The 25,892-nt window shown below is 45.4% G+C and overlaps 1 protein-coding gene across 7 annotated transcripts in view; it reads right to left on the reverse strand.

Annotated features, from left to right (window-relative positions):
* Positions 1-25,892, reverse strand: part of XPNPEP1 (X-prolyl aminopeptidase 1) — a 58,975-nt gene that overhangs the window by 9,679 nt on the left and 23,404 nt on the right. For all 7 annotated transcript variants that reach the window (XM_054437034.2, XM_054437038.2, XM_054437037.2 and 4 more), the window contains 12 exons: positions 18,577-18,640; positions 17,280-17,384; positions 14,084-14,176; positions 13,630-13,773; positions 11,813-11,908; positions 9,651-9,732; positions 8,017-8,227; positions 6,447-6,536; positions 5,796-5,846; positions 3,571-3,629; positions 3,361-3,438; positions 1,087-1,158 (listed from right to left, as the gene is read on the reverse strand). In XM_054437034.2, coding sequence (XP_054293009.1) covers positions 1,087-1,158; positions 3,361-3,438; positions 3,571-3,629; positions 5,796-5,846; positions 6,447-6,536; positions 8,017-8,227; positions 9,651-9,732; positions 11,813-11,908; positions 13,630-13,773; positions 14,084-14,176; positions 17,280-17,384; positions 18,577-18,640 — 1,145 coding nt within the window. The remainder of the gene's footprint in view (positions 1-1,086; positions 1,159-3,360; positions 3,439-3,570; positions 3,630-5,795; positions 5,847-6,446; positions 6,537-8,016; positions 8,228-9,650; positions 9,733-11,812; positions 11,909-13,629; positions 13,774-14,083; positions 14,177-17,279; positions 17,385-18,576; positions 18,641-25,892) is intronic.

Below are 25,892 nucleotides of genomic sequence, written 5' to 3' on the forward strand. Positions count from 1 at the left end.
TAGAAAGGATAACTTCTAGAATCCTGCTAAAAATTTAGAAGTGAACAAAAGTTTGCACCATTACCAAGCAATCCTTAGCTCTAGGCTGATATTATTAACACCCCTGTGTCCCAAGGCCAGGCATGGTTGCCACGTAATTGGCTGAGCTCATTCAATAATTAGGCCCTCCCTTAGCCATAGTCCCAACTTCAGTGGGGAATGGAGCACCATTAAAAGGCCTTGCTCAGCTGGGTGCGGTGGCTCACGCCTGTAATCCCAGCACTTTGGGAGGCCGAGACGGGCGGATCACAAGGTCAGGAGATCGAGACCATCCTGGCTAACATGGTGAAACCCCATCTCCACTAAAAATACAAAAAATTTGCCGGGCGTGGTGGCGGGCACCTGTAGTCCCAGCTACTTGGGAGGCTGAGGTAGGAGAATGGCATGAACCAGGGAGGCGGAGCTTGCAGTGAGCCAAGATCGTGCCACTGCACTCCAGCCTGGGCTACAGAGCGAGACTCTGTCTGAAAAAAAAGGCCTTGCTCGTGCCCTCTTAATACAGACAGGGTCTATTCTTACTCCTTCTTTTGGGTTCCGTATCAAGACCCAACCAAATCTTGGGTTCTTCTCTGAGAAACTTTGTTCCAGAGAAGATAGCTGTGAAAGCAGCAGAACATGGAGAAAGAAATTCAGAAATGTGGGGGCAGCCCTCATTTCTCATTTATTCATTCAAAATTAATTCCTTACTTCATAAGGCCCTGGGGCAGCTGAGGGTACAGGGAACCGGCAGGCAGTTCATGGGCTGGGGTGGAAAACTTTCAACGGTTCCAAAAGCTTGCTTTACTTCACAGTTGTTTACTTATATTTTTAAAACTTCCGGCCAAGGACTATAACATTTCTATCAAACAGTCTTTTGTGAGAACAGAGTCACAATTGGGCTATTTCAAATAGGGGTGAAAAAAAGGACAAGACACAGGAACAATTCCATTAGTGGCCAGCACAGAGGGAGATGATCAGCTGAGTGCTCTCAGCTGGAGCTCAGCTGTCCACCTTCTCAACTGCCTCGAATCACATAGTCAAGTTCCACAGCAGTCCTGGTTTACTTACTTGTATTGAGCACCCGAGTCAATGAGGTACACCTCATCCAGGGACAAGGTCCTATTCGTCTCAGGGACTGGCCTAACAAAGTTAATTAAAAATTAATTATTCCACAAATGTAAACACTTAGTGAATCTGGGAGGAGGACACACAAGAGTTCTTTGTACTATTCTTGCAACTTACATAAGCCTGAAATTATATCAAAATAAAAAGTTATGCAATAAATGAATTATTTCAACTAATATTAAACTTCTACTTTTCAAAGATCCAATCAACCTATCTCCCCAACTGAGATAAAGAGCTCAAGAAAGGAAAAGTAACACATTTCTTTATGTCTACCTCTGTTTGTGTCTGGAACAAAACAGGTGTTCAAAAGATAATTGTCAAAGCTAAAAAAATGAGAATCATTAGATGCAACAGGACCTAGCTAGAGTCCTGGGAACTGGGACAGGAGCAGCCTGGAGTCACTGCAGCCTTGCTCGTCTCTGGGAGCCCCAAGCCCCTGCCTCAGCCTCCAGGCCCCTCCTTCAGCCCTGACCCCAGCAGGTACCTCCCCACTCGCTCCCCAGACCACTAGACAGGCAGGAGTGGATGTCTCAATTTGGGAGAAAAACTAAAGGAATTTTGCTGGGAAAAGGAATGGATCACCATATTCTTCTGCTAGAGCACTTTTTTCAAACAAACATGAGGTATTTTCAAAAAGTGGTCACTTTCCCCACACCGTTTTCGAAACAATATTACTGCACTGAGAAACACCCAAAGGGATGAGAGCACTCCAAGTCTCTGTCCTGCAGCTGAAGTGAGGTTGTCCTCCATTTCCAGGTACCACCCCCTCTTCAGCAATAAGGGCACCAGTCCACACACAAGCTGAACAACTAAAAAAGACAACCAGTGCCTCCAGAACCCTGCCTCTAAACAGGCTTCCAACCACCCACAATGAAGAAATGCCAACGCAGAGGCAAATTTCTTCCATTGGCATGAAATTGTTTAATGTTTTAATTATACGGAAAATTCTAGGATAGTATCCAGCCAGGAAATTCATCCTGAGTTAAACAAAAACTGAAGTCCCTCTGATATTTTTATGCTGGAACAGAAGCATTAAGTGAGGAAACTGTACTGTCACATCTGTGACTGTCTCCCACACACAGCTTCAAAATCTGCCCCAAGACTAAAAACTCTAAAAACAATTATTAAAAGGGGAAAAAAAAATGTGTGCCCAAACACAGTGTTCTTTTGTTGGCTGTGCACGTAACAGATGGGGATGCACAGAACTCAAAATACCCAGTGCAAAGCAAAGCGGTTTGAACCAGTTAGAGCTGAGGCTGAAGCCCAATGGCCACACCTAATGACATTTCCCCCCAACTCCACAGGAAGATCCGTTAGTCCTAGACATATCAGTGCCCCTCTGTCTCACAGGGAAGGGAGGCTCGGCCCTGTGGGTCCATGGGTTCTTGTAGACCATGTGGTAAAAATACCACATACTGGGATGCCAGGCTTCAGCCTCAGGGGTACAGAAAGAGAGGGTACTGATTATCTCTCCACCCAAAATAGGTTGCCTCACAACCTACTACTAAGTTTTTTTTTGGTATGGAACTGATGGAACTCACAAGATGTATGGACTAGTACAAAATAGCTGCTGTTACCAGGAAGGAAAACTACTCAAAAATTCCAGTCATGGGCCAAGCACGGTGGCTCACACCTGTAATTCCAGCACTTTAGGAGGCTGAGGCAGGAGGATTGCTTGAGTCCAGAAATTCGAGACAAGCCTGGGCAACACATCAAGATCCTCATCTCTACAAAAAAAATCTAAAAATTAGCCAGGAGTGGTAGCACACGCCTGTAGTCCCAGCTACTCAGGAGGCTGAGGCAGGAGGATTGCTTGAGTCTAGGAGTTCAAAGTTGCAGTGAGCTGTGACAGCACCACTGCGCTCCAGCCTGGGCAGCAGAGCAAGACCTTGTCTCCAAAAAAAAAACTCAGTCATCAAGATGCAAGGGCTATGCATACAGTTCCTGCAGCTTCAAAAAGGAAAGAGAGACACCCATCTGACTACCCTGCAGAGAATGCCAGTGCCATACTGAGCCTAAGAAAAGGCTCCCAAAAGGCAGAGGCTTGGGGATTGGGAGAAAATAAAACCTTAGAAGTCTTATTTCCCTTCATTTTACAATCTCAACAGACAGATGAAGGTGGGCACAGAGGCCTCTGGTAAAATAATGTCTCTCCCCTGCTCAGGCTCCTGTGCAGAAGCAGCAATGCCAGGCAGCATGCTCCTCCGCATGCCTTACGCGTAGTGAATGATGGCGCCGTTGGGTCCCGTACTGGAAATTGTTGGGAAGCTCAGGTCCACAAAGTCTGCCTGTTGCCTGTAACAGAAAGACAGAAAGCAGAGTGGCTTAAAGGTTTTTACTGTGCTAAGATTCAGGGCCCTTCCAGCCTCATTCAACTAGCAAGAAAATCAGCACGAGGTTCCTGGGTCCCCCCAAATGGATCCTTACCTGCGAAACTCCTCAGCTTTGTCAGCAGCTGAGATCTCTGTCACACCACCTTTGGGAACCTATGAAAAAATTGCTTATAAATCATCTGGTGAGATAAATTCATGTGTTCCTCTTACAAATTAGAGGAGGTACATTAAAAGCTTACTTTTTCTTCAATTTCTTCATCCCAACTGACCAATCCACAGGACACATCTTTAGAAAGGGAGAACTCCCAAAGGCTCTCACCAAAGCTATCTAAAATACAATAGTTTCTATTCATTTAATTTTTCACTCAACTACTATGCTTCAGTATTTTATCCTAAAACCTCCCAAAACAATATATCTAAGTTTAAAAATTCAAAAGCATCCCCTCCTAAGAAATCATCTTAAGAAAATCGTTCTAGATAAATAAAAAAGATAAATGCAGAGAGATTATTGCAGGATTACTGATAACAGCAAAAAATTAAAAACAACCCAAACATTTAAAAATAGGAGGACTGGGTTAGTAAATCAGAAGAGCCACTAGATGCAGTTTTCATTTGGATCCTTTTTTAAGGCCTCAATGTACATGGAAAATGTTCACACTATGATTCTAAGAGAATAAACAAAACACAAAATCATATCTAAGCCAGGTGTGATGGCTCACACCTATAATCCTAGCACTTTGGGAGGCCAAAATAGGTGGATCGTTTGAGCCCAGGAGTTTGAGATCAGCCTAGGCAACTTGGCAAAACCCTATCTCTACAAAAAAATACAGAAAAAATCAGCTGGGCATGATGGTGCACTCCTGTAGTCCCAACTAATCGGGAGGCTGAGGTGGGAGGATCACCTGAGCTTGGGGGATCACCTGAGCTTGGGGAGGCTGAGGCTGCAGTGAGCTGTGATCACACCACTACTCTCCAGCCTGTGCAACAGATGAGACCCCATCTCAAAATAAGAAAAAAAAAGAAAAAAGATGTAACTGCACACTAAGAGACATGTAAAAATAATTTATATTTTTAAAAATAATTTACAGCCTGGCGCAGTGGCTCACGCCTGTAATCCCAGCACTTTGGGAGGCCGAGGCAGGCGGATCACGAGGTCAGGAGATCGAGACCATGGTGAAACCCTGTCTCTACTAAAAATACAAAAAATTAGCCAGGCATGGTGGCGGGCGCCTGTAGTCCCAGCTAGTCGGGAGACTGAGGCAGGAGAATGGCGTGAACCCAGGAGGCGAAGCTTGCAGCGAGCTGAGATTGCTCCACTGCACTCCAGCCTGGGCGACGGAGCAAGACTCCGTCTCAAAAATAAAAAAATAATAATAAAATATAATAATAATAATTTACATAAAGGCCGAGCATGGTGGCTCACACCTGTAATCCCAGCACTTTGGGAGGCCGAGGTGGTGGATCACGAGGTCAGAAGTTCAAGACCAGCCTGGCCAAGATGGTGAAACCCCATCTCTACTAAAACTACAAAAATTAGCTGGGCGCAGTGGCAGGCGCCTATAATCCCAGCTACTTGGGAGGCTGAGGCAGGAGAATCTCTTGAACCTGGGCAGCAGAGGTTGCAGTGAGCCGAGATCACGCCACTGCACTCCAGCCTGGGTGACAGAGTGAGACTCCATCTCAAAAAAATAATAATAATAAATAATAATAATAATAATAATAATAATAATAATAATTTACATAGATGAACAATCACCAGAAGGAAACATGAGGAAAAAAGTTACACTAGTGGGAATAAAGACAATATTTTCTTTTCCCAATTAAAGAGTTGTTTATACAATACTTAAAGGGAACACGATATTGTTTAATAACAGAACAGAGAAACCACCCTCTTGTCAACTAGAGCAAGAAATTAATGGCCAAGAGTCAATTTAATATAAAAAGGCTCAAGGCTTAAACTGAAGTTCAAAATGTACACAAAGATCTTTTTCTCCTAATACAATCAGCTTGCCTATAATATTATAAGACTCATTTTTCCTTATAATGAAATTCCACTTAGTTATGATTCCCTAACCCAAAAAGCATCCACTCTATTATGGAACTTCTTTCTTCATTCTTGTTACTATTTTCATAATTAAGGAATTTTGAAATCTGCACACACCAAATTTCCAGAGAGAATTATTAAAATAGAGCCCAAAAATTTGATGAAGATCTCAGACCTCATGGTCAGCAGAGCATGGGAGATGCTAGAGTTAGAATCACAAATAGGTAGGTCTGAATAATGTATATCCACATATTAAACAAAGACTAAGAACCAACCTCTTTCTCCAGCCAGTTAAAGAGTTCACAGAGGGCAACAGCATCTTTAATCTGTGTAAACAATGGAGACATTTTTTTAAGTTATTACTGAAAATCACATGACCAGATTCAGAGCCTAGCCCTAACGCAATACTGAGAAGGCTGTACCTGCAGGGCCACACATCATCAGCAACCAGAGCTTTACATGTGGACATTTCTGGGAAGCTGGTGTGTGCAGCAATTCCCATTATCAGGGAAAGGCTCCTCTGCTATTCAGTAGTTCAGGTACAATCAGGAAGGGCCCCACCTCAGAGCACAGGGAGCTCCTCCAAAAGGTTAACTTAAAGGTTAAGAACCCTACAGGGGCCAGGAAAAAATAGGCCACTATCAAAAGCCACCTCTGGGCCCAAAATCTTTCTTCATCAGCATCACATCATCACCATCATCTACACTGTGAACATCAATATGTCCTTTTGTGTTGTGTATTATACTTTGTAAAGATCTAATCCATCAAGTATTTTATTTCATTCCCTCAATAACTCTGGAAGGCCAGGAGGCTGAGGCTCAGAGAGATTCTAACCTTGTGCCAGGCTCAATGCCACAGAGGAGGTGAAGGAGCCGGGCCTTCTGACCACCTCACATCCCATCTTCTGCACCAGCTCCTCTACTCACGTGAGCCCGCCTCATGCCTTCTGACTCAGCTGAATTCTTCACAGCTTTGGCGATGCAGATGGGGGTGTAAGGCATACAGCAGCGGTGGTCCTAGAGGCAAAGGGCAGTAGGGTGGGAAATCAAACCTGCTCCACCCACCCAAGACCAAGGCAACAACCTTTTGGCTCAGCAAAACTTACTTTAGACAAATCACTTGAAGAGCTCCCACTGGCAACCCACATAGCTGTCCCCTGGGGCCCCAACAACCTGTCCCTTTTGATTGATGACCCTGAGCTTAAGCTCAACCAAAAGAATAAGTACATCAAACAAGGTGTCTCTCTTCCATCCCTCACTCCCTTAGCTCTTTTGAGACTGCTGGCTGCCTGCCATCAGCAAGACATTGCTTTCCAAGCCACTGTGGTTGTGGATAGAGTTCACTAACCACTGAAAGCTTGACCAAAATCATCCTTCTCTTGCTGTACAAAGGGGGCTTTTTCTCCCTGTCTGGCGATGCACATGACCTGATGAGTGAGGTCTCCTGCTCCCTCCCTTCCCGCCCAGTGGTCCTATCTCAGCTACTGATAATGATCTGATCTTAAAGGGCTGGAGAAGACCCTTTCCAATTTGAGAACAAGTTAGAATCCAGCAGAGGGGCCTCGGCACACTTGGCACTTGCACAAAGCTTCTAAAATTGCTTTCGTGATCTTATCTCCTTTTCTCTTTCTCTCCAGAGAGAGAGGAGGAGTCACACTGTGTGTGATGATGGCAGGGGTACAATGGCAAGCCAGATCTAGAGAGCCAGGCCTGGACTCGTCCCAGGATGCCCCACTGCTCAGTGAAGAAGAAAGGACATCACTGGGCTTGCCAAAGGCCACTTGGCAGCCAGAGGCCCAGGGCAGGACAGTAGAAAAGCCTACCTCTAAAGAGGCCTGGATTCCAGTCCTATCCCAGACCCTAATGAAAATGAGGCAACAAGTGTCAGCTGCTTAGCACTGCCCAGCAAGGGCTCAGTAAAGGGCAAGGCTATCACTATCACTTGAATTTGACAAATCCCCAACTCCCCAATCCTCTCTGGGCCTCAAGTGTCCCTAGCTATAAAATGTGGTGGGGCAGAAGGAGGGGATAGAGAAGCATTTCCCAAGCTTCAAGCATTCTTATACCACCTGCACAGCTTTTACCCTAGCTTCTTATCTGCTGTACCCTTATTCACTTAGTACTTTGCTTTAGACCATCTTTAAATCAGCTTTATTAAATTCAACTTTATTTTAAATAATTATATCATGAACTCATGCTAGTTATGTTTTTTCTACTATATGCTAAATGCTGTTAAAACAGATATATTTAAGTAAACCTAAATAATAATGTGTACCACCTAAAATAATCTCTCATGCCACACTCTGGGAAACACAAGACTCAACAAGCAATAAGGGCCCTCAGGCTCTTGATATGGCTCCAGCTCTAAGGCCTCATCCAGGGAGACCACAGTTCTGATCCAACAGGCAGCCTCAGAAATCTGCCTGTGCTCCAAAGACAATACCAGAACTGGGAAGGGGGTGGCACAGTTTAGATGGGCCAAAGTGGGGCCACCAACCTTGGGGATGGTCTCGCTCACAGCATAGCTGGCCTTGTCACTGACCCACACCTTCTCCCTTGGGGAAAGGTCAGCACACAGGGCCTTGAGCTCGCTCAGGATGGACTTGTAGGGATGCACCTGGATCCTATATTCGGCCTCCAGACCCAAGTCAAGAAGCAGGTGCTCCTTCACACTGGGGGCGTCTATGCGGTCACCATCAATGAAGAGCCTGCAGATGGAGGAGAGGTGGGTGGCCGAAAAAGGAGGGAACATGAGTGAGAGGTGGCAACACAGACACACATACACATCAGGTTCTGTTTCCTGGCAACCAAAACCAAGCCCCTTTTCTCTCCTCCCCACTCCTTTCCCAAATCCTGCCCTCCAAGGTGCATTCCCTGTCCCCATCCACCCAATTCACCAAGGCAGAAATCTGGGCAGTGTCCTCCTTCACTGATGACCCTCTTCCCGTCCTTCATTAAGACCTTGGGACCCGCAGCCTAAATCTCCATCTAATCTGTCCAGCTCATCTACAGCCTCGCCCAGTCACCCCTCAGGTTCAGGTCCCACCATCTTTCACTTGGGTTAGTGCCACAGCCTCTAAGTCTTTCCCCATCTACCCATGTTTCAGTCATAATATTCTTTACAACTTGTACGTCTAACATGTGGTTCCCTCTGAAAAATTCGTTCAATAGCTTCCCACTATTCTTGTTCAGAACAAGAACCCAAGCTCCTGAATGTGGCCCACAAGGCCTTTCTTTTCTGTGCCCCTGCTCACATTCTGGCCTCACTATGTTCTGACCTCACTGAACCACTTCAGGTCCTCCACATGCACTGTGCTCTCTACTGCCCAGAGTCTCTAAAAATGCTGTTCCCTCTGCTTGGATCATGGTTCCCCACTCCTCCTCACCTTGCCATTCACCTAACCCACCCACATTTATCCTTACTCTCTGCTTCAAAATATTACTTTCCCCAAGAGTCTCCTCTGATCTCCAAGTCTAGGTCAGGCCCCTCTCATAACACTTGTATCTGTCCCACAAGCAGACTGGTGCCCACTTATGTGCCCAAATACTTTAGGAAGAGGACATGCTCATCTCCCCAACTCCAACCAAGGACCCCGTCCTGTTTCAGTCACCCTAGCACCTAACAGAGACCCTTAGCACATCACCGGCACTTAATAAATGTGTTGTCTTAATGCAAAAAGCTATTGAAATAGAACGGTAATGAAAGAAGGCCACACGAAATGCTCTGAAAAAAATAAACTGAAAATTCAACAAAGCGTAGTTGGAGAGGTTTTCCCATATTATTTTTGACCTTCAAAATGACTGGGTTTATTTGCATTGTGGACCCAGAATTGCATAATTGAGCATATATACCCCTTTACACTGGCTGCTAGAAAACTTGGCATCAAATGGATGGCCCAAACTATAGACACTTTCATGCATTTCAAACCACTTTGGGGGCTCAAAGAGAGGCAGGATATAAATAAACACCTACTGCTAAGGAAGACAAGAAGGGAAAATCCTAAAAGGGCAAGAAAAAAGAAGCACATCAGTGAAATATCAGGCAGTGATGGGTGGGCCAGGACCAGAAAGGGCACACTAGGGCTCTGAGGAGCTCTGGAAGGGAGTTCCAGATGCAGGGCAAACACTCACATGATCGTCTCTAGTCCTATGATTGCGTAGGAAAAAAATACTGGATTGTGCTCCACATCTGATCCTCGGAGATTAAATAGCCCTAGAAAAGAAATCAAAATCCCTGTCACCTGTCTGACTTAAGACGTTAAGGGGTCGCTTGTAGGGGGAGGGAAGGGCTTCAGCTTGGAGTCCAGCTGCTGTGGAAGGATTCAGTGGAATCGCACAGAAAGGCTGGAACCGTCTGGTTCCACCTCTGAGCTGCAATTGCTCATGTCCACCACGTGATGGCACCAGAGCTGTTTCTCATGCTTCCACATCACTGCCCGGAGAAGGGAATAAAAGCTATTAGTCGAAATCCTGTGAACTGCCCCCACAAGGAGTTGAAATGATCCACCTAGTGGTGACCTGCCAGGCCTGGCCTTGAAGCCCACAAACCTCTGGCACTCCCAAATAGAAAGGAAGGAGACAAGCACTCTCTCCCTTCTGAGGCAGATGACCTAGGGTAGAAAAACTGAGACCCTCCCACAAGGGAAGCCAGGCAAACCTCTTCTGTAAGGGTCAGTGAGCCCCATGGAGACGGAGCTTCCTGTCAGAGGTGGAAAGAAAAGCAGTGAGTCAGCGAGGCTGCAGCTCACGAATGAAATCAGAGCCTGCAGCCCACCCATGGGTCTGCTCTGGCACCACGACTGGGTGGGGAACCTGCGGACAGCCAGTAACAGTGATGTTGCTGAACGTCTGAGAACTAGACAGACCAGGAGAGAGCACAGTTCTGGTCCCAGGACTTCCAGCTTCCATCACTTGTTCTCAGGAGGATCAGAGCAAAAAAACGCCTGGGCATTAAAAGTATAACCTCTATTTTAAAATAATGGCTTCTCAAAATAAAGTGATGAGGCAACATTTTTTACCTATCATACTAGCACTTCTTAAAAAATGACAGTACCTGGGGCAAGACAGACAAATTCAAATACAAAGGTGCAAACTTTCTGGCAGGCAAAGGGCAAGATGGGTCAAAAGCCCTAAAAGCCAACCAGAAATAGGAAGAAAATTATCAAACACTAAGACGTGGATTCATGAACCAAGATTTTGATGGTACCATCATAATAAATTACGGGATTACTGCAAATAACCCAAAGGTCATCCTTAGGGAAACAGTTAAATAAATTATGGTATAACCACATGATGGAATATTTAATACTCACTTAAAATTATGCTTGTATATGCTTATAGTATACTGATACAGTGAAAAATCAGGCTATAAAATGATATATGCATAGAATATTGACACTGATTATCTCTAAGTAACAGAATTTACAGGTGATTTTTTTTCTTCTTTTTACTTCCTCTGCATTTTCCAAGTTTTCTATCATGGGATTGTGTTTTTGTTACAATCAGGGAGAGAGAAAAGTTTTACAGGTGTTTTTCTCTGACGTTGAGGTCATTAAGTTAATTAGGGATGTAAGTCACTGACACACTTGACAATGTTTTGGGGATGGAAGATGCAGGGTCTGAAAAGAGAGGACACTGCAGTAGGGTCTCATTCTCTAGTGAGAAGGCAAAAGATAAAGCAGTGCCTCTTCTCAGTTGCCCTGGGTCAAATCAACTCAGAAACCAGAAGACAGGACAGGAAGGTTCAACCAGATTCCGTCAGGTTTTAGATGAAAGATGGTGCTAAACAATTGCATGAAGGTGGGTTAAGGTCTAAAGACTGAGAAACTACTATTATATCAAACGGGTTGGGGAGGAACTTTTAGTTCCTAGTTTTCTGAGGTAGAAATGTTCCCAGAACATTCTCACTATAAAGACCTCAGGAAACCACAGGCCAAGTGTAAAGAAAGAAGGCCTCTCCTATGATCCCACTTCTATACCTACAGAGAGGCTGACAGACATAAAATATTTGTAGGAAATGCCCTTCCTCAGAGGTGCCATGGTCCTGAGGGACTGGCCAGAGGTGGGCATCACCCAGCTGTAATACTGCTCTGGACAAGCCTCACTCCCCTCCCCAGCTCCCTGTAATTCTTTCTCCTTCATCCTAATTGGCATCTCCTATACCCATTTGGTGACATAGTCTTCTGCTTATTCCCTGGCCACTCAGAAAGTTGAATGGCATGAACACACAGATACCCAGAGACCCAAAGGAGAGATCGGGTAACATGCCCAAACAGTGAAACCAGAGCACTCACACGCAATCTCATCCAAGGCAGTGACCACAAACCACATGACGTTCCTCTCAGCCATTTTCAACCGAAGATCTGCAACCTTGTCCTTCCAGGAGATGCCTGCAAGAAACAAATGTGCTTTAACTCCAGCCCTGGTCCCAGAAAGCAGTAGGAACCCAGTGAAAGAACCTACCCCAAACATCTTTAATCAGCACCATTTCTTACAGGAGCAGGCTACTTAAACAGGCAGGAGGCCTGGATTCAAGCCCTATACAAGAGGTGTCCAAGCCACTAGACTGTCGTGAGCCTTGATTGCCTCACCAGTAAAATTCATTCATTTACACATCCCACAAATGCCTGTGTAGCATCTAGATCTGCCAGGCATAGATACGTGCCAGGCACTCTGCTGGTCACTGTGGTTACAGCTCTGAGCCAGACCCAGTCCCTGTCTTCATGGGGCTTACAATATAGAAAGGAAGACAGATAATTAAACCAGCAATTAACACACTACTGTAAATACTGATGCAATAGGGGACACACAGGGACCTACATCAACACACTACCCAGCAGAGGGAACTCACCCAGTCTCAGGGGTCAGGGGAACAGCACCCACCACTTGATGTTCCTGGGGCTGCAAGACTTGCCTTTCAGTGCTAAGACCTAGGAATTCCCTGTAGTCTGACTCACTGTGATTACCACTTCCAAATCACACTTGCCTTTTCAGACACTGCCAAGGCCTCTCTGCTGCTCTGCAAGATGAAATCGTGGTGCTAGAGGAGCTCACCCCATTGCCACCATAACCACCCTACCAGGGCAGCATTCATAACTCAGGGAACAGCCACCTGTGAGCAGGGTGGGCATCTGTCTTATTCACTCAACACCTCGCACAGCATCCTGCAGATAGTAGGCACCCAAATGTGTACTGAACAAAAGCTTTATCAGCAACATTTGCTCTCCCCTCTCCCATAAGCAACAAGTCAGAGCTTCTGCTCTAGTGAAAAAAACTTCAAACCACGCTGATGGAAAATATTTAGCTGACCCTGGGCCACTCACTGGACCCATCCTCCCCATTCCGCAATACCCCTCTGGTGAGGATGTCACACAAGAAAGTAGGCTAGGGGCTGCCCCCACACCCAGGGCTGCACTGAAGATCAGTTCAGGAATGCTGTTTAAAACTTGGCCTAGAATCTAGGCTGTCACGCTTTCTTCCCAGGACCCCCCTGGGCAATCTGCCTACATTCCACAGCCATCCCCCATCTACCTCTGTTTCTATAGCAAGACGCCCTCCCCTGCAGCCCCACCTCCAGGCCTCTCTCTCTGCCCCTTCACTGCTTCATAAATCCACACAATGGTTCAGAGAACATGCTGCTTACCCACCACTATCACACAGGCCAAGGAAACACACCCACACCCCAAAGCCTCTAAAGCAGAAGGTGCAAGATGGAGGACAAAGGCCTAGGAAGGTAAATCTACAAATGCTGGCATAAGAAAGGAAATGGAACCCAGAAACCTCTATGCTCTATTTCTAATATCAAATACGTTCGAGTGGCAGCTAGCAGCTGAGTGGTTAAAAAAAAAAACTCTCTTTTCAGCAGCACCCAAAAAGCCACCCAAACGAGCTTTGCAAAAATAACCAAAGCCAAACTAAGTGGCAAGTAGGTGGCAACAGTGGAAACAAATAAAGCTCCTGCTTCTTCAAATATCCCACTGGGGCAGAGAAGGGCAAAATCCTCCTGTCAGCTCAAACTCAACTTGGATTCGGAGGACGAGGTTGGAGACAACAGCAAGAGGTGGGGGGGACAATGGCGGGGGCCCTGCTGGGCGGAACCGTTGATTCTGACCTGTGTAATCCAGGCCCAGTGTAAGGAGAGGCTTGCAAGGGCGCTCAGGACGGTCTGTCCAGATTTTGTCAACGAGGTTCTCCTTGACAGGAATGAGGTGGTGGCCGGCACTTCTCAGAACTTTGGCCATTTTCTTCCAATAATCTGAGGAGACACATTGTGGCCCAGCCATGAGCCGAACGCCCATTGCAGCGGGGCAGGCAGCAGGGCCTTGAAAGTCCAGAACCTTCAGAAAGGTGGTCCTGCCGTAGCCCAGAGCTGGGTGTGCAGGATGAGGAACTGTAAAAGCACATCTTCACCACCAGTGGAACTCTTCTCTTCACCTTGACCTCTACTATAAAATCAGTCATGCTGAGCCCCCCAGTGCTCCACACCCCACAAGCAAATGAGGAGGATGGAGGGGAGTCTAGAAGACACTTCCTTACCCAAGCAGAAAAGGACCAAGCTCACTTACCTGTAGGAATGATCAAGGGGTCCACACCAACCCTGGATCCTTCAGGAAGCACACTCACCAGCCAGTCTTCCTGAGTTGGTGTGTCCTTCAGACCTACAGGGCGAAGAACTGATAAGAAACAATTCCCAGTGGGCCCACGCTCATTATCCCACCAGAAGGATACAATTCTCTAACATCATGATAGCAGGGTCTTTATTAAGCAGCTTCTTTAAAGTGGATTGACAGGACTTAGAAAATCTGAACCTCCCTTAATCCTGGAAGGCTACAGAAAGAGAGGGAGAAGTATAAGTTTGTGTGTATGAAAAGCGTAAGACAAGGGTGAGACAGAAGGGAAAAAAGTATGATTTTTCACTTGACCCCTTGTAAAAATATCCTGGGGATCACTGCCACGTAGGCACATGGTGTCACCACAAAGATCGTCTCCTCAGCGTTCAGTCACTTCCCCACTACTGGTCACTTGATGAGAATTTGGGCAGTGATTTGGTGAAGTCTGGGAACTGGGAGACTCCCACATATCACACACCAGGTAAGGTGATAACATGCTCCCAGTGCCCACCCCTCATCTGCAAGAGCAGGGTGGACAAGAGAAGGCCGCTGCCCCATAACCAGCCTCTGAATAGAGGGCTAAGCACAAGTCTTGGCAGCAAAGAGATCTTTCCAAAGATTTTAAGAGAGGCACACAGGCACCTGTCCTGTTGTCTTTATTTATTTATTTACTTCTAAAGACAGAGTCTCGCTCTGTTACGCAGGCTGGAGTGCGGTGGCACCATCTCAGCTCACTGCAACCTCCACCACCTGGGTTCAAGCAATTCTCCTGCCTCAGCCTCCCAAGTAGCTGGGATTACAGGCTCATGCTACCACGCCCAGCTAATTTTGTATTTTTAGTAAAGACGGGGTTTCACCATGTTAGCCAGGCTGGTCTCAAACTCCTGGCCTCAAGTGATCCTCCCACCTCAGCCTCCCAAAGTGCTGGCCGTCCTGTTGCCTTTAACATGAGCCTCTGGGTTCCCCAACTCCCAGGATAAGACAGCCCTTTCTGTTTCTAAGACGCTGGTCATAGGACACTATATCAGCCTCCAGAATGGAACTAAAATTACTTCTATAGTCCAGTTTTCCTTTAATCTAAGCCAACACCTTCCATACCTAGCCAGTTGTCTTTGAGATGTATACTTTTTTTAACCAATGAGATTTTGGCCAAACAATTAACATCTTGATAAAATATACATATATTTAGAGTAAAAGTTCACATATTCTAAAACAGTAGAAACTTATCTTTACTATTTTCTCTACTGACTACTGATATAACCATATAACCACAGAAGGGAAGTGCAAAGGTTTATAAAGAAAGAAGCTTATGAATTCCAATTCTAAAAAACTGCCTAGAAGCTGACATTGAGTTTCATTCTGCTATTTGATTCTTTCCTATTTTTTTTCAAACCACTAAACAAGCCACTTAATACAGTTTCTCCTAATGCCCTAGTACACTATATAGTATAACTTTCACAGGATGAAGTCATGTCATTTCCTAGCAGAGAGATCTTCGGCAAAACCCCAGGGATGAATCACTCACTGGCCAACCAAACCCACCAGAATCTCCCTACACAGAAGACTCGACTGAGGAAACTAGGGAGGAGCCTGGAGGAGAAGAGGACTCACTCCCTCTGCCACCCCCTTGCTACCACATACCTACATGAAGGAACAGGCAGGCAGTGTTCGTGCCTTTAACATTCTGACCCCCAAAATTCTAAGACTTAAGAGCTGGAATCTGTGGGCCCCAAAGAGAGATGCCTGCTCCCCAGGGGGACACAATGATCTACTGGGTACAAGAAGAAAGTAACAGAGCTTCTATTTGTATTTATTTTTTATAAAGAAATTACAAAGTTAGTTTTTGATATTTGGAATATAGAGGAACACTAGCACATATAAATAACAAATAAACAAACATACATACATGTTGCGGGTGCTTGACTCCCATTAACAGAAGCACACAAACAAAAAAAATTTAAAGGCCACTAGCCTGTCCATTGATAACAGCCAGCCTCAAATGCCTGCCTTTGTGTGTGTGTGTGTGTATGTGTGTGTGAGAGAGAGAGAGAGCGGAGAGAAAGGGAAAGAGAAATCAACTCAGCAACAGGCAACAATCTGTAGCTTTGGTGTTTTTATATTTATGAAATGATTTTTGAGAAATAGAAACTTAATACAATGCCAAGACAAAAATGTTCCTTGTTCCTCCCTAAGACAAAGAACACGTGTGTGTGTATGTGGAGGGTGTGTGGCATACACCTGAGTGCACACACCCCTCAGTCAGCTGGCTGCCTGGATCTCAAGGTCATCGTCTAGTCCTCTGTTCCCTGCTGTGAGTCTGAGGACTGTTTTCTTTCCTCATTATTTCCTACAACAAACAAGAAGCATCAGGTATTTTGTTTCATCTTCTCTTTCTCACTCGGCCCTTCCTTATCTTCTGTTCTCCAAGTTCAAAATTCAGGAAGCAAAGACTTTGTACAGTCCCTAAAACCGTGTTTCTAAAGACTATTTTAATGACAGGAAAGTACACACGGCAGAAAATTAAATGAAAACACAGAGTACATACACACATTATTCAGTAAACATTGATCTATATGCTTTCCACATAGTAATGCTTTAATTCTCACCACTTGATATGTTACTTACTGTGATTAACCCATTTTACAGATGAGGAAACTAAAGCACTGCAAGTGAAGCGACTAGCCCAAGCAAGTTCCAGACCCGTTCGCTTGTCCTGAATGCTGCTCTTCTCCAGAGCTAAGGTGCCAGAAGCAAATCCAAGATCCTCAGAGAGAGCCTCAGGGGAAAGCTTTCTGGCTTCTGTTGCCAATGTCTCCCTGCCTTTATCTCACTCTGAATCATGAGGCAGCAAATAGTAGATGGCCCCACCGTACATGCACAGCAATGTGATCTGCAGCAAATCAACTGTCCTCTCTAGCCCTCAGTTTCCCCTCAATAAAATGAGTATCCTGAACCAGCGTCCTCCAAAATTGAATGCACATTGGTATATATGTATAGGCATGCCTTTTTTTTTTTTTTTTCCTGTTTTCCTCGGATTCTCAAAAGGGTCCATGACTGCATAAAAGGATTAAGATCCAGGAGTCCTGAGGACCTCTAAGATCCCTGCCCAGATCAGGCCAACTAAGTTTGGGCTAGCCATGCCTGTACCCACCCATCTTCATAAGTGTCCAATTGCTGTCCATTTGCTTGGCAGCCTGGAGAAAGTAGCGCCCGTCAGTCCACATGGCTGCATGCTCTTCTGTGATGATGGCTGTGCCTGAAGCAGGGGAGAAAAAAAAAAAAGAAGAAGAAAGGTGTCTAACAACTGCTCAGAAGCTGCACAAAATGACAGCAGACAGGCAAGAGCAGTAAGAGGCATCAGCTCCTAGTGGGGCAGATGGGTCCTTGACTCCAAAGAAACCTCTGGGCAAGAGAAGACCACACCACTGAGAACAAGCTGTAGCTGTGTATCAAGCTCTGAAAGAACAGTCCTAAGACCCAAGCTGCCTGGCACTGGTCCCTGCACAAAAAGGACTCTACTTGTACAGTATGAGTCAAGAACAGAGAATGGAGAACTGTAGACCTATGGCCAAAGTGGTCTCATATAATCAACAACACACAGGGAGGGATGGTTCCTGCTCAGCAATCACAGCCACTCCTCTGCTCCACCAGACACCCCAGGGGAGCTGTTTCACCTTTCCTGGAGAAAGACCAAGTGGGCCCTATGAATGTTCCTGCTGTGGTCACTAGCAGGAAGCTTATGCCTCCTACCTCTATCTGCCCTCCGTTCTCACAGGCCTGGCAGAACCTGGGGTTTTGGCAGAGGTGTCAGCCAAAGCCAATCCTAATGTGCCAACCAACACAAGCACTTACGCCAAAGGAAGCAGCGTGCTAACCATGAGGGGAGGGGAGCTCCCACCTTGTCCAGCTTGCTTTAGAGAACAAACCTGAAGTGGGGAGTCCACCCTAAAACTCAGTCATAATGGTTTTGAGGAACACCAACGCAGCTTAGCGTTAACCTTTGTTATTTAAGCGAACAGTGAAAACAGAAACCAAAAGCCAAGCACTTGGGAAAATTATTTGGGACCAATAAGCTAAGAGAGGAGGTTCTGAAATGATATTAAAGTCTCATTTCTTATTTGGGGTGCTAGTAACACAGGTATATTCAGTTTAATTGATAGAACTTTTATATGTATGTTATATTCAATAAAAAGTTCAAAAACTTTTTAAAAATAAAAATTGTTAAAACTTTGAAGGCAAAGATACAGAGAGGAATAAAAAGGGTTACTGAAAGGTGACCTTGGGGAGCGGGGAAAGACTGGGAGCCCACACCTTTCTGCAGAGAGTCAACGTGGAGCATCTGGTTTGCATTTTCTTTTTGCTTCTATATCACAGGCTGAAACTCGGTTCAGTTATTTTTAGGAGGCAAACAAAGGTGCAGCAAGAACAGAGAAAAGGTAGTGACTCACCCGCAGAGCCATCGAATCCAGAGACAAAAGCCCGCCGACAGTCACATGGAGCAATATACTCACTCTGGAAAACAAAGATGACAACAAAGTGGGCCTCGATCAGTCATGAGCAGACTGTTCTGCCTGCTTAGCCTTGTGCTAGGCTCAGCGGGGACTACGAAGACTGGGGAATCCTTGGCCCCCGCCCTCAAGAAGCCAACAGTCTAGCTGAAAACAACAGATTAGCACACACTGCAGAAGATTGAATTAATTAAGGGCAGAGAGAGCTGTTCCCTTTAGCCTCTACTTCCTCATTAGGAGAACCAAAGCACATCAGGAGAAACAGATAAAAACTGCTCTTTCTTCACCGAGATCTTACTCAAAAATCAAACCAATAATAGCCTTCTCCCCTCCTTGCCACTGACATTTAGGCATCTGTTATTTTTCTGAAATGTAAGGCTGAATTTCTGCGTTAAGCACCAATAATTCCCCAACTTAAGTTTCTGTAGATCCTGACTTCTTTCCAAACTTCCTTTTTGGGTCCTCCTCTGAGGTAGCATCACCAATCTCTCCCATGCAGACCCTGTCCCTTCCTGTTACAGAGTGAGCAGAAACGCTTCATCCAATCCAGGAGGCTTCAGCAAAATAAAATGTCATGTCCAAAACCAAGGTCTTCTCAGCTGATAATCCCCTTGCCTCTGTATGGAAGGGGTTAGGGAGTGAAGAAAGTAAGAAATTCTTATGCATGGGCAAAGGGTACAAGTCAAAGTGTACAACTTCTGGTAATAGCCAGTGAGGCACAGAGAGTTTAAGTAACTTACCCGAAATCACACAGCTAATTAAGTAGCAGAGGCAGGATTTGAACCTAAGCAGTCAACTCCAGAGTCTGGACTCTGAAGCCCTATGCCAGGCTGCCAATGCATGACACTTTATCTCTCGCCCTCATCACTCTCTAGGATAAGACCAATAGCAAATGAGAAAACTGAGGTTCAAAGACAGAATCTTTAAGTAACCTGCCCACTTACAAGTTAACAGTAGGTCAGGATCCAAAGCCAGGCCTGCCTGAGTACGGAGCTGCTGCTCCTTCTGCAGTTACCAGGATTCTCCCAAGCCAAAGGACCTGGCAAGGTTAAGAAAGTTTAGGGTGGGGAATGGGGCTGCTGGCCAGACCCAAGGCATTTTTAGGACAGTCAACATGATGTAGGGGGAAAAGGCCCTCATGTTCCTTTCCTGCTATATGGTTAAGAATTACCCCTTTCAGCCGGGCACAGTGGCTCATGTCTGTAATCCTAGCACTTTGGGCGGCTGAAGTGGGAGGACTGCTTGAGCCCAGGAACTCGAGACCAGCCTGGGAGCATGGTGAAACCTCATCTCTACAAAAAATACAAAAATTAGCCAGGCACGGTGGCGCGTGCCTGTAGTCCCAGCTATTTAGGAGGCTGAGGTGGGAGGATAATCTGAGCCTGCGAGGTTGAGGCTGCACAATGAGGCATGATTGCGCCACTGTATTCCAGCCTAGGCAACAGAGTGAGACCTTGTCTCAAAAAATTAAAACAAAAATTAAAAAAAAAATAAAAAATAAAATAAAAAAAGGACTGCCTCTTTCACCAAGGCACCAGCAATCACAGCTTCAAACCAGCCTCCAGGGAGATACTAGAAGGGTCAGCATAGAGAACCACAATGGCAGGATAAAGCAGCTCTGGGCCACCTTCCCACTAGCCCAGGCCCAGCTGCATAGTCTGCAACAAGTCTTGGTAGCTCTCTCAGCCTCATTTCCTCATCTCTAAGACAGGTCATTTCAGATTGCTAAATGCAACAGCAAGCACATTTTATTCCTAAAGCACATTTTATTCCTAAAGGAACATTCAGTCAACAGCACTAAGGAAACAGAAAGAAATGGCCACCAGCATCGTCTAGGAACTGCAGAATCTTCACTTGTTTATTAACCGAGTAATTACTGTGTGCAAGACTTTTTATTAAAAAGTAACAACGGGGGGAAGGGTGGCCCACACATCTCCTAGGACTTTTGTGAGAAACAGTAAGTTAATGTCTTTGAAAACTCACCAGAAACCTGAAAGTGCTGCACATATGCAATGGAAGAGATATCATTAATCTCTTCTTCCTAAACAGTGAGAAGGCATCTAAGGGGCTGGAAAAACTAAGTTAAAAATCACTCTTGTGCTAAAAATCACTGCACACAATGGGGAATACACAGTGAGGGCACTCTCCACCACCAACATGACTCCACAGGCTTGGGGCTCTTCCACCCGTGACACAGGGTGAAGATACTGGCAAAGACTGGCAGAGAATGTAGTGCAGGTCTGAGCCCAGCTGGACTCTTCCACTCAGGGACATAGTACTCTAGGGCTGCCCCACCCCTTTCTGGGCAAGCTTGGGAGAGATGGAAGATCCGCAGGGTTTACCTAGACTTCTCCATCAGCAAAGGCAAGGAAAGAGTTCCTCCAAAGGGAGGTGGAATTAACAGCAAATGGACATGTTTAGTTTGGGATGGAGACAAGGTCTGGGGTAAGAATGGCCAGACATGACCTAAGTGGTCAACATTCCAGAAAGACATCACTGAGCAAGGCTGGCCACAGCCTCACCTCCACACTGACAGGCTATGCAGAAGCCAGACAAGCACTGGGCCCAGGGCTGTCACTCTCCTTCTCCCAGGCATGAAGCTGGCAACGCCCAGGGGCGGTCTCCTCAGAGCACAGCATAGGGCCTAAAATAAACCAAAGCTGTAGCATGCTAGGAAAAATGCACAAAGAAGCACAGCTGCTGGCTTTTTCTCAAAACCACCCACTTCTCTCCATTTCTAATAGCAGCACTCAGTCCAAGCCTCCATCATCTCTACCTGGACTACCGCCCCTACAATCCACTCTGCACATACACTCAGAGTGAGCTTTTCCAAATATCTAAGATCATATTAGCAACCTCCTTAAAACCCTCCAATGGCTTCCTATTATATTTAAGATAAAATCCAAACTCTGGCCCAGTCAAGGTACCAGCTGATCTGACTTTGCCAGTCCTCTTGCAGCTCTGCTCCCATTCACCATGCTCCAGCCATACCCACCTCCTTTCTGCTCTTTGCATATCCTGAGCTCATTCCTGCCTCAAGGCCTTGGCACATGCGCTTCCTTGTGCCTATAACAGTCTTTCTGATCATGGCATGGCTAGGTCCTTCTCATCATTATATGTGAGATCAAATATCACCTCTACAGAGAGGCCTACCTGTACTACCCAGCTATAATAGCCACCCGGCCAGTTTTAAGTCTCTGTATAGCACACACATACTCTAGATATTTGTCTTTTTTTTTTTTTTTTGGAGACAGGATCTCCTTCTGTTACCCTAGCTGGAGTGTGGTGACACAATTACGGCTCATTGTATCCTTGACCTGTCAGGTTCAAGCAATCCTCCCACCTCAATCTTCTGAATAGCTGGGACTACAGCAGGCACACACTTTTTTTTTTTTTTTTTTTTTAGAAACGGGGTTTTACCACGTTGCCAGGCTGGTCTTGAACTTCTGGGCTCAAGTGATCAGCCTGCCTCAGCCTACCAAAGTGCTAGGATTACAGGCAAGAGCCACCATGCTGGGCAGTGTTTCTCTTCTTAATGAACTTTTAATATTTTTATTGTCTTGTTCCTCAACCCCCATCTTACCCCCAAGCATATAAGTTCCATGAGATCAGGGTATCTGTCCTGTCCCTGCACTCAGCACAGGTGACACACAGTAGATCCTCAACTCACATTTGTATTATCAATGAACAAGCAGAAAGAGACATGAAGCTTTTCCCTACATCCAGTTAAAACCTCAACCATATCTACGAAGATGGAGGAAGGGACCATGAGCCAAGGAATGCAGGTGGCCTCTAGAAACTGGGAAAGGCAAGGAAATGGACTCTCCCTGGAGCCTGCAGAAGTAACATAGCCCTGCTGATCCATTTGAGACTTCAGACCTCCAGAACCATAAGAGAATAAATTTGTTTTAAGTCACTGTGGTAATTTGTTATAGCCGTGATAGGAAACTAATACATTATCTAATGGGGAAAAGATCATAAGGGATTATAAATGGGGTTTCAAATTCAAATACCTCAGGGTACAGGACAAAGGATATCTTTTCTAAAGACAGCAGCTCCTACTCAGCTCTGATTTCTGAAATGCAGGCCACATGTTGCTAACCTTCAATATTTCAGAAGAAGCTAGAAATATGGGTTCATGAGAAATTACCCAATTTTTAAATGTTGGCATCTAATTCCAACAATATAAACAATACATAGCCAAATAAAGCATCTGTAAACTACAAAAAAAAAAAAAGCTAGTCATCTCTCAAAAATCTGGTTCACATGCGCCCTCTTCCATGAAGCTTCCTGACCCACTTCAGCTTTCAGAGGCTCCCACATCTCTGAATTTTACAGGACCACCCATGTTGGCACTTATCCATACCCTACCTTGGGTAATGCTGACAAATAATGTTAGCTAAGATTATTTAGTCTGTATTGTTTATTATTGTCTCAACACCTATTAGTCAATAAGTGTATTCATTTCCTCTCATTCTAATCTTCACAGCAGCTCTGGAAGGTATCCTCCCTCGCCAATCTACAGATGAAAAAAAATGAAGTTTAGAGAAATAACTAACTTCCCCAAGGTAACACCACAGTAAATGGCAGAACCAAGATCTGAACTCAGGTCTGACTTTTTTTTTTTTTTTAAGATGGGGTCTTGCTTTGTCGCCTGGGCTAGAGTGCAGTGGTGCAATCTAGGCTCACTACAACCTCCACCTCCCAGGTTCAAGCGATTCTCATGCCTCAGCCTCCCAAGCAGCTGGGATTACAGGCGCCCGCCACCACACCCAGCTAATTTTGGTATTTTTAGTAGAGACAGGGTTTTGCCATGTTGGTCAGGCTGGTCTCGAACTCCTGACCTCAAGTGATCCACCTGCCTCGACCTCCCAAAGTGCTGGGATTATGGGCATGAGCCACTGCACCCAGCCTCAGGTCTGACTTTCAAAAGCCCATACCCTTGCAAGCTGCCTAGCAACCTCTTCTAATTTTGTACAGAAGTTGTCCACATCTAGTCTCACAACTGGATTATAAATTCTGAGGGAACAAGGAATACGAGGTGTATGCTGCACTTACCTCTACTTTCATCAGCCACATAATAGACACCTCCTACAACTAGCAGTTAGAACTCTGTTCAAGCCTGGTTCCCCACTTACTAGCTGGGTGAACCTGGGGCTCAACTTCCTCATCTGTAAAATGGGGGTGAATATAATGCCCACCTGAAGGGCTGAGGTGTGACATAAAGCAATTAGTGCATGCCAAACATCTGATGAACTGCAGCACTTATTGCTATGTACTGCACCGAGCTCGACTCTATAGCAAACATAAGAAACTATCTTCTCGAACTAGACAATCAGCAATAGTAGACAGATATTCCATGAAATATTAACACTAATAAACAGCCATATAAATGATGCTGAATATGCAGTGTGGTATTTGCTATAGTTTAAAGGATGCTCAGATGTGCCTTAGATCCATCAGACCAAGCTCAGAGGTTTAACTGGGCCACCAAGGATAGGTGAAGAGAGCAGGAAAACAGTCCAGAGGGAAAGGTGTGACAAGGCCCAGAAGCAAGAGGCAAGAGGCCTGTCATGAGGCGACACCCAATTAGCCTAATGGCAGGGGCAAGAAGTTCAAGGGAGCAGCTGCAGAGATTTCTGTAAAGGCCGTCTGAAGACAAATAGTCAGACCTCAAACATCACACTAAGAGGCTTGAACTTTATCCTGCAAGTTCTAGAGAGACACTAAAAGTTGAAGAAAGGGTGGTGACATGACCAGAGCTGGGTTTTAAGAAGAGAGATCAACATGGCTGGTCATATGCAGATGGAACTTGCCAAGTAAAGCTGACCGCTGACTGCCAAGATAAGCACGACTGAAGTTACTAGAGTCCACATTAGGGTGACATCTTTCCCCCTCCCTGACCCTCTTCTCCCATCAGTCATGAGCTTGGCACTGTGCCTCAAACATACAAGGCTCTCAAGAAAAATGAAACTGAATGAATAAATGGCCATCGGTCCACAGGAAGTACCAAAGGTTAGACTGTGAATGGAGATGTGGACTCCTTGTTTCCAAATATAAGTTATTGGCATTTTTTTCTCTCCTAAATGAAACCAAGTCAGGGTATGTGGGAAAAACTGACAGCTGTCCAAAGATTTGTGCTCCTTCCTTAGTGTAGAAGAGTCACTGGAAAGTAGCTGCCCAGCCAGGCCTTCATTCCCATGCCTCATTACATTGAGGTGAGGTCACATGACTGATTCTTACCAATGAAATGTGGGTAAGAGGTGATGCCTGGGTCGGGGCTCTTACAAATGAGTGTGCCCTGTCCATACTCTTTCCCCTTCCACCAGCTAAAATGGTGGTACTATGGGATGGAAGAGCCTAGATCCCTGAATCACTTTCCCTTAAGGTAGAGGGAAGTTCCCCACCAACCAGGAACACCCAGTCTATACTGCTACATGAAATAAGAAATAAGGCTTTACAATACCAGGCCACTGAAACTTCGAGATGTGTTACCACAGCTAGCATTATTCTAACACAACAGATAAAATCACTGTGGGATAAAAATCATTAACCCCACCCCAAGAGAAAGCCTGTTTATGAAATACAAAACAAAACAGGAAGCTGACTCCAGGAGAATGGAGTAGGGTCCAAAGAGTTTAGGAAAATCTGATTCATGTCTTCCAGGAGGAGGAACAACAAACAAAGCCAAAAATTCACATTGGCAGAGTCAGTCCCTGACAAAACATCACCCTTTGACTAAGCCAAGCCCAACAACATAATATGGGGTCTCACAGATGAGGAGGATGAGGAATCAGGATTTCTAAAAGGCAGTGCTGGCACAGCTCTGACTCCAACCAAGGATTCTCCTGCTTTGAGGCAAGTGGTGCCCACGAATCCCAATATATGACTAGGATGGTACATGAAAGTATCCAGATTACCAGAGAGAACAGACGATTCCTTGCTATAAAAGTCCCCTGAGGCCCAAGCTCATTAATACAACAACCCTAATACCACAACCCTTGCTCTGAGTTTAAAAAGAAGAAACCCTTAGAGTTGCAGAGGACAGAGAGAAGCAGACCACTGCAGTGCCAAGTCCTTGCGTAATTATGCATTTGAGGTACGTTTTCTCTCTTGCAGGGAACAGTGTGTGGGTGTGTATATTTGTGTTTTGGAAAGTACACAAAGGACAGAATTCAAGATTCCCCTTCACTTCTCCAACACCCTCCCCTACCCAACCGTAGGAGAAACTCCATCAACCCAGAATCTACCCTGAA

This window comes from Pongo pygmaeus, chromosome 8, assembly GCF_028885625.2.
Source record: "Pongo pygmaeus isolate AG05252 chromosome 8, NHGRI_mPonPyg2-v2.0_pri, whole genome shotgun sequence".
NCBI classification, from domain to species: Eukaryota; Metazoa; Chordata; class Mammalia; order Primates; family Hominidae; genus Pongo; species Pongo pygmaeus.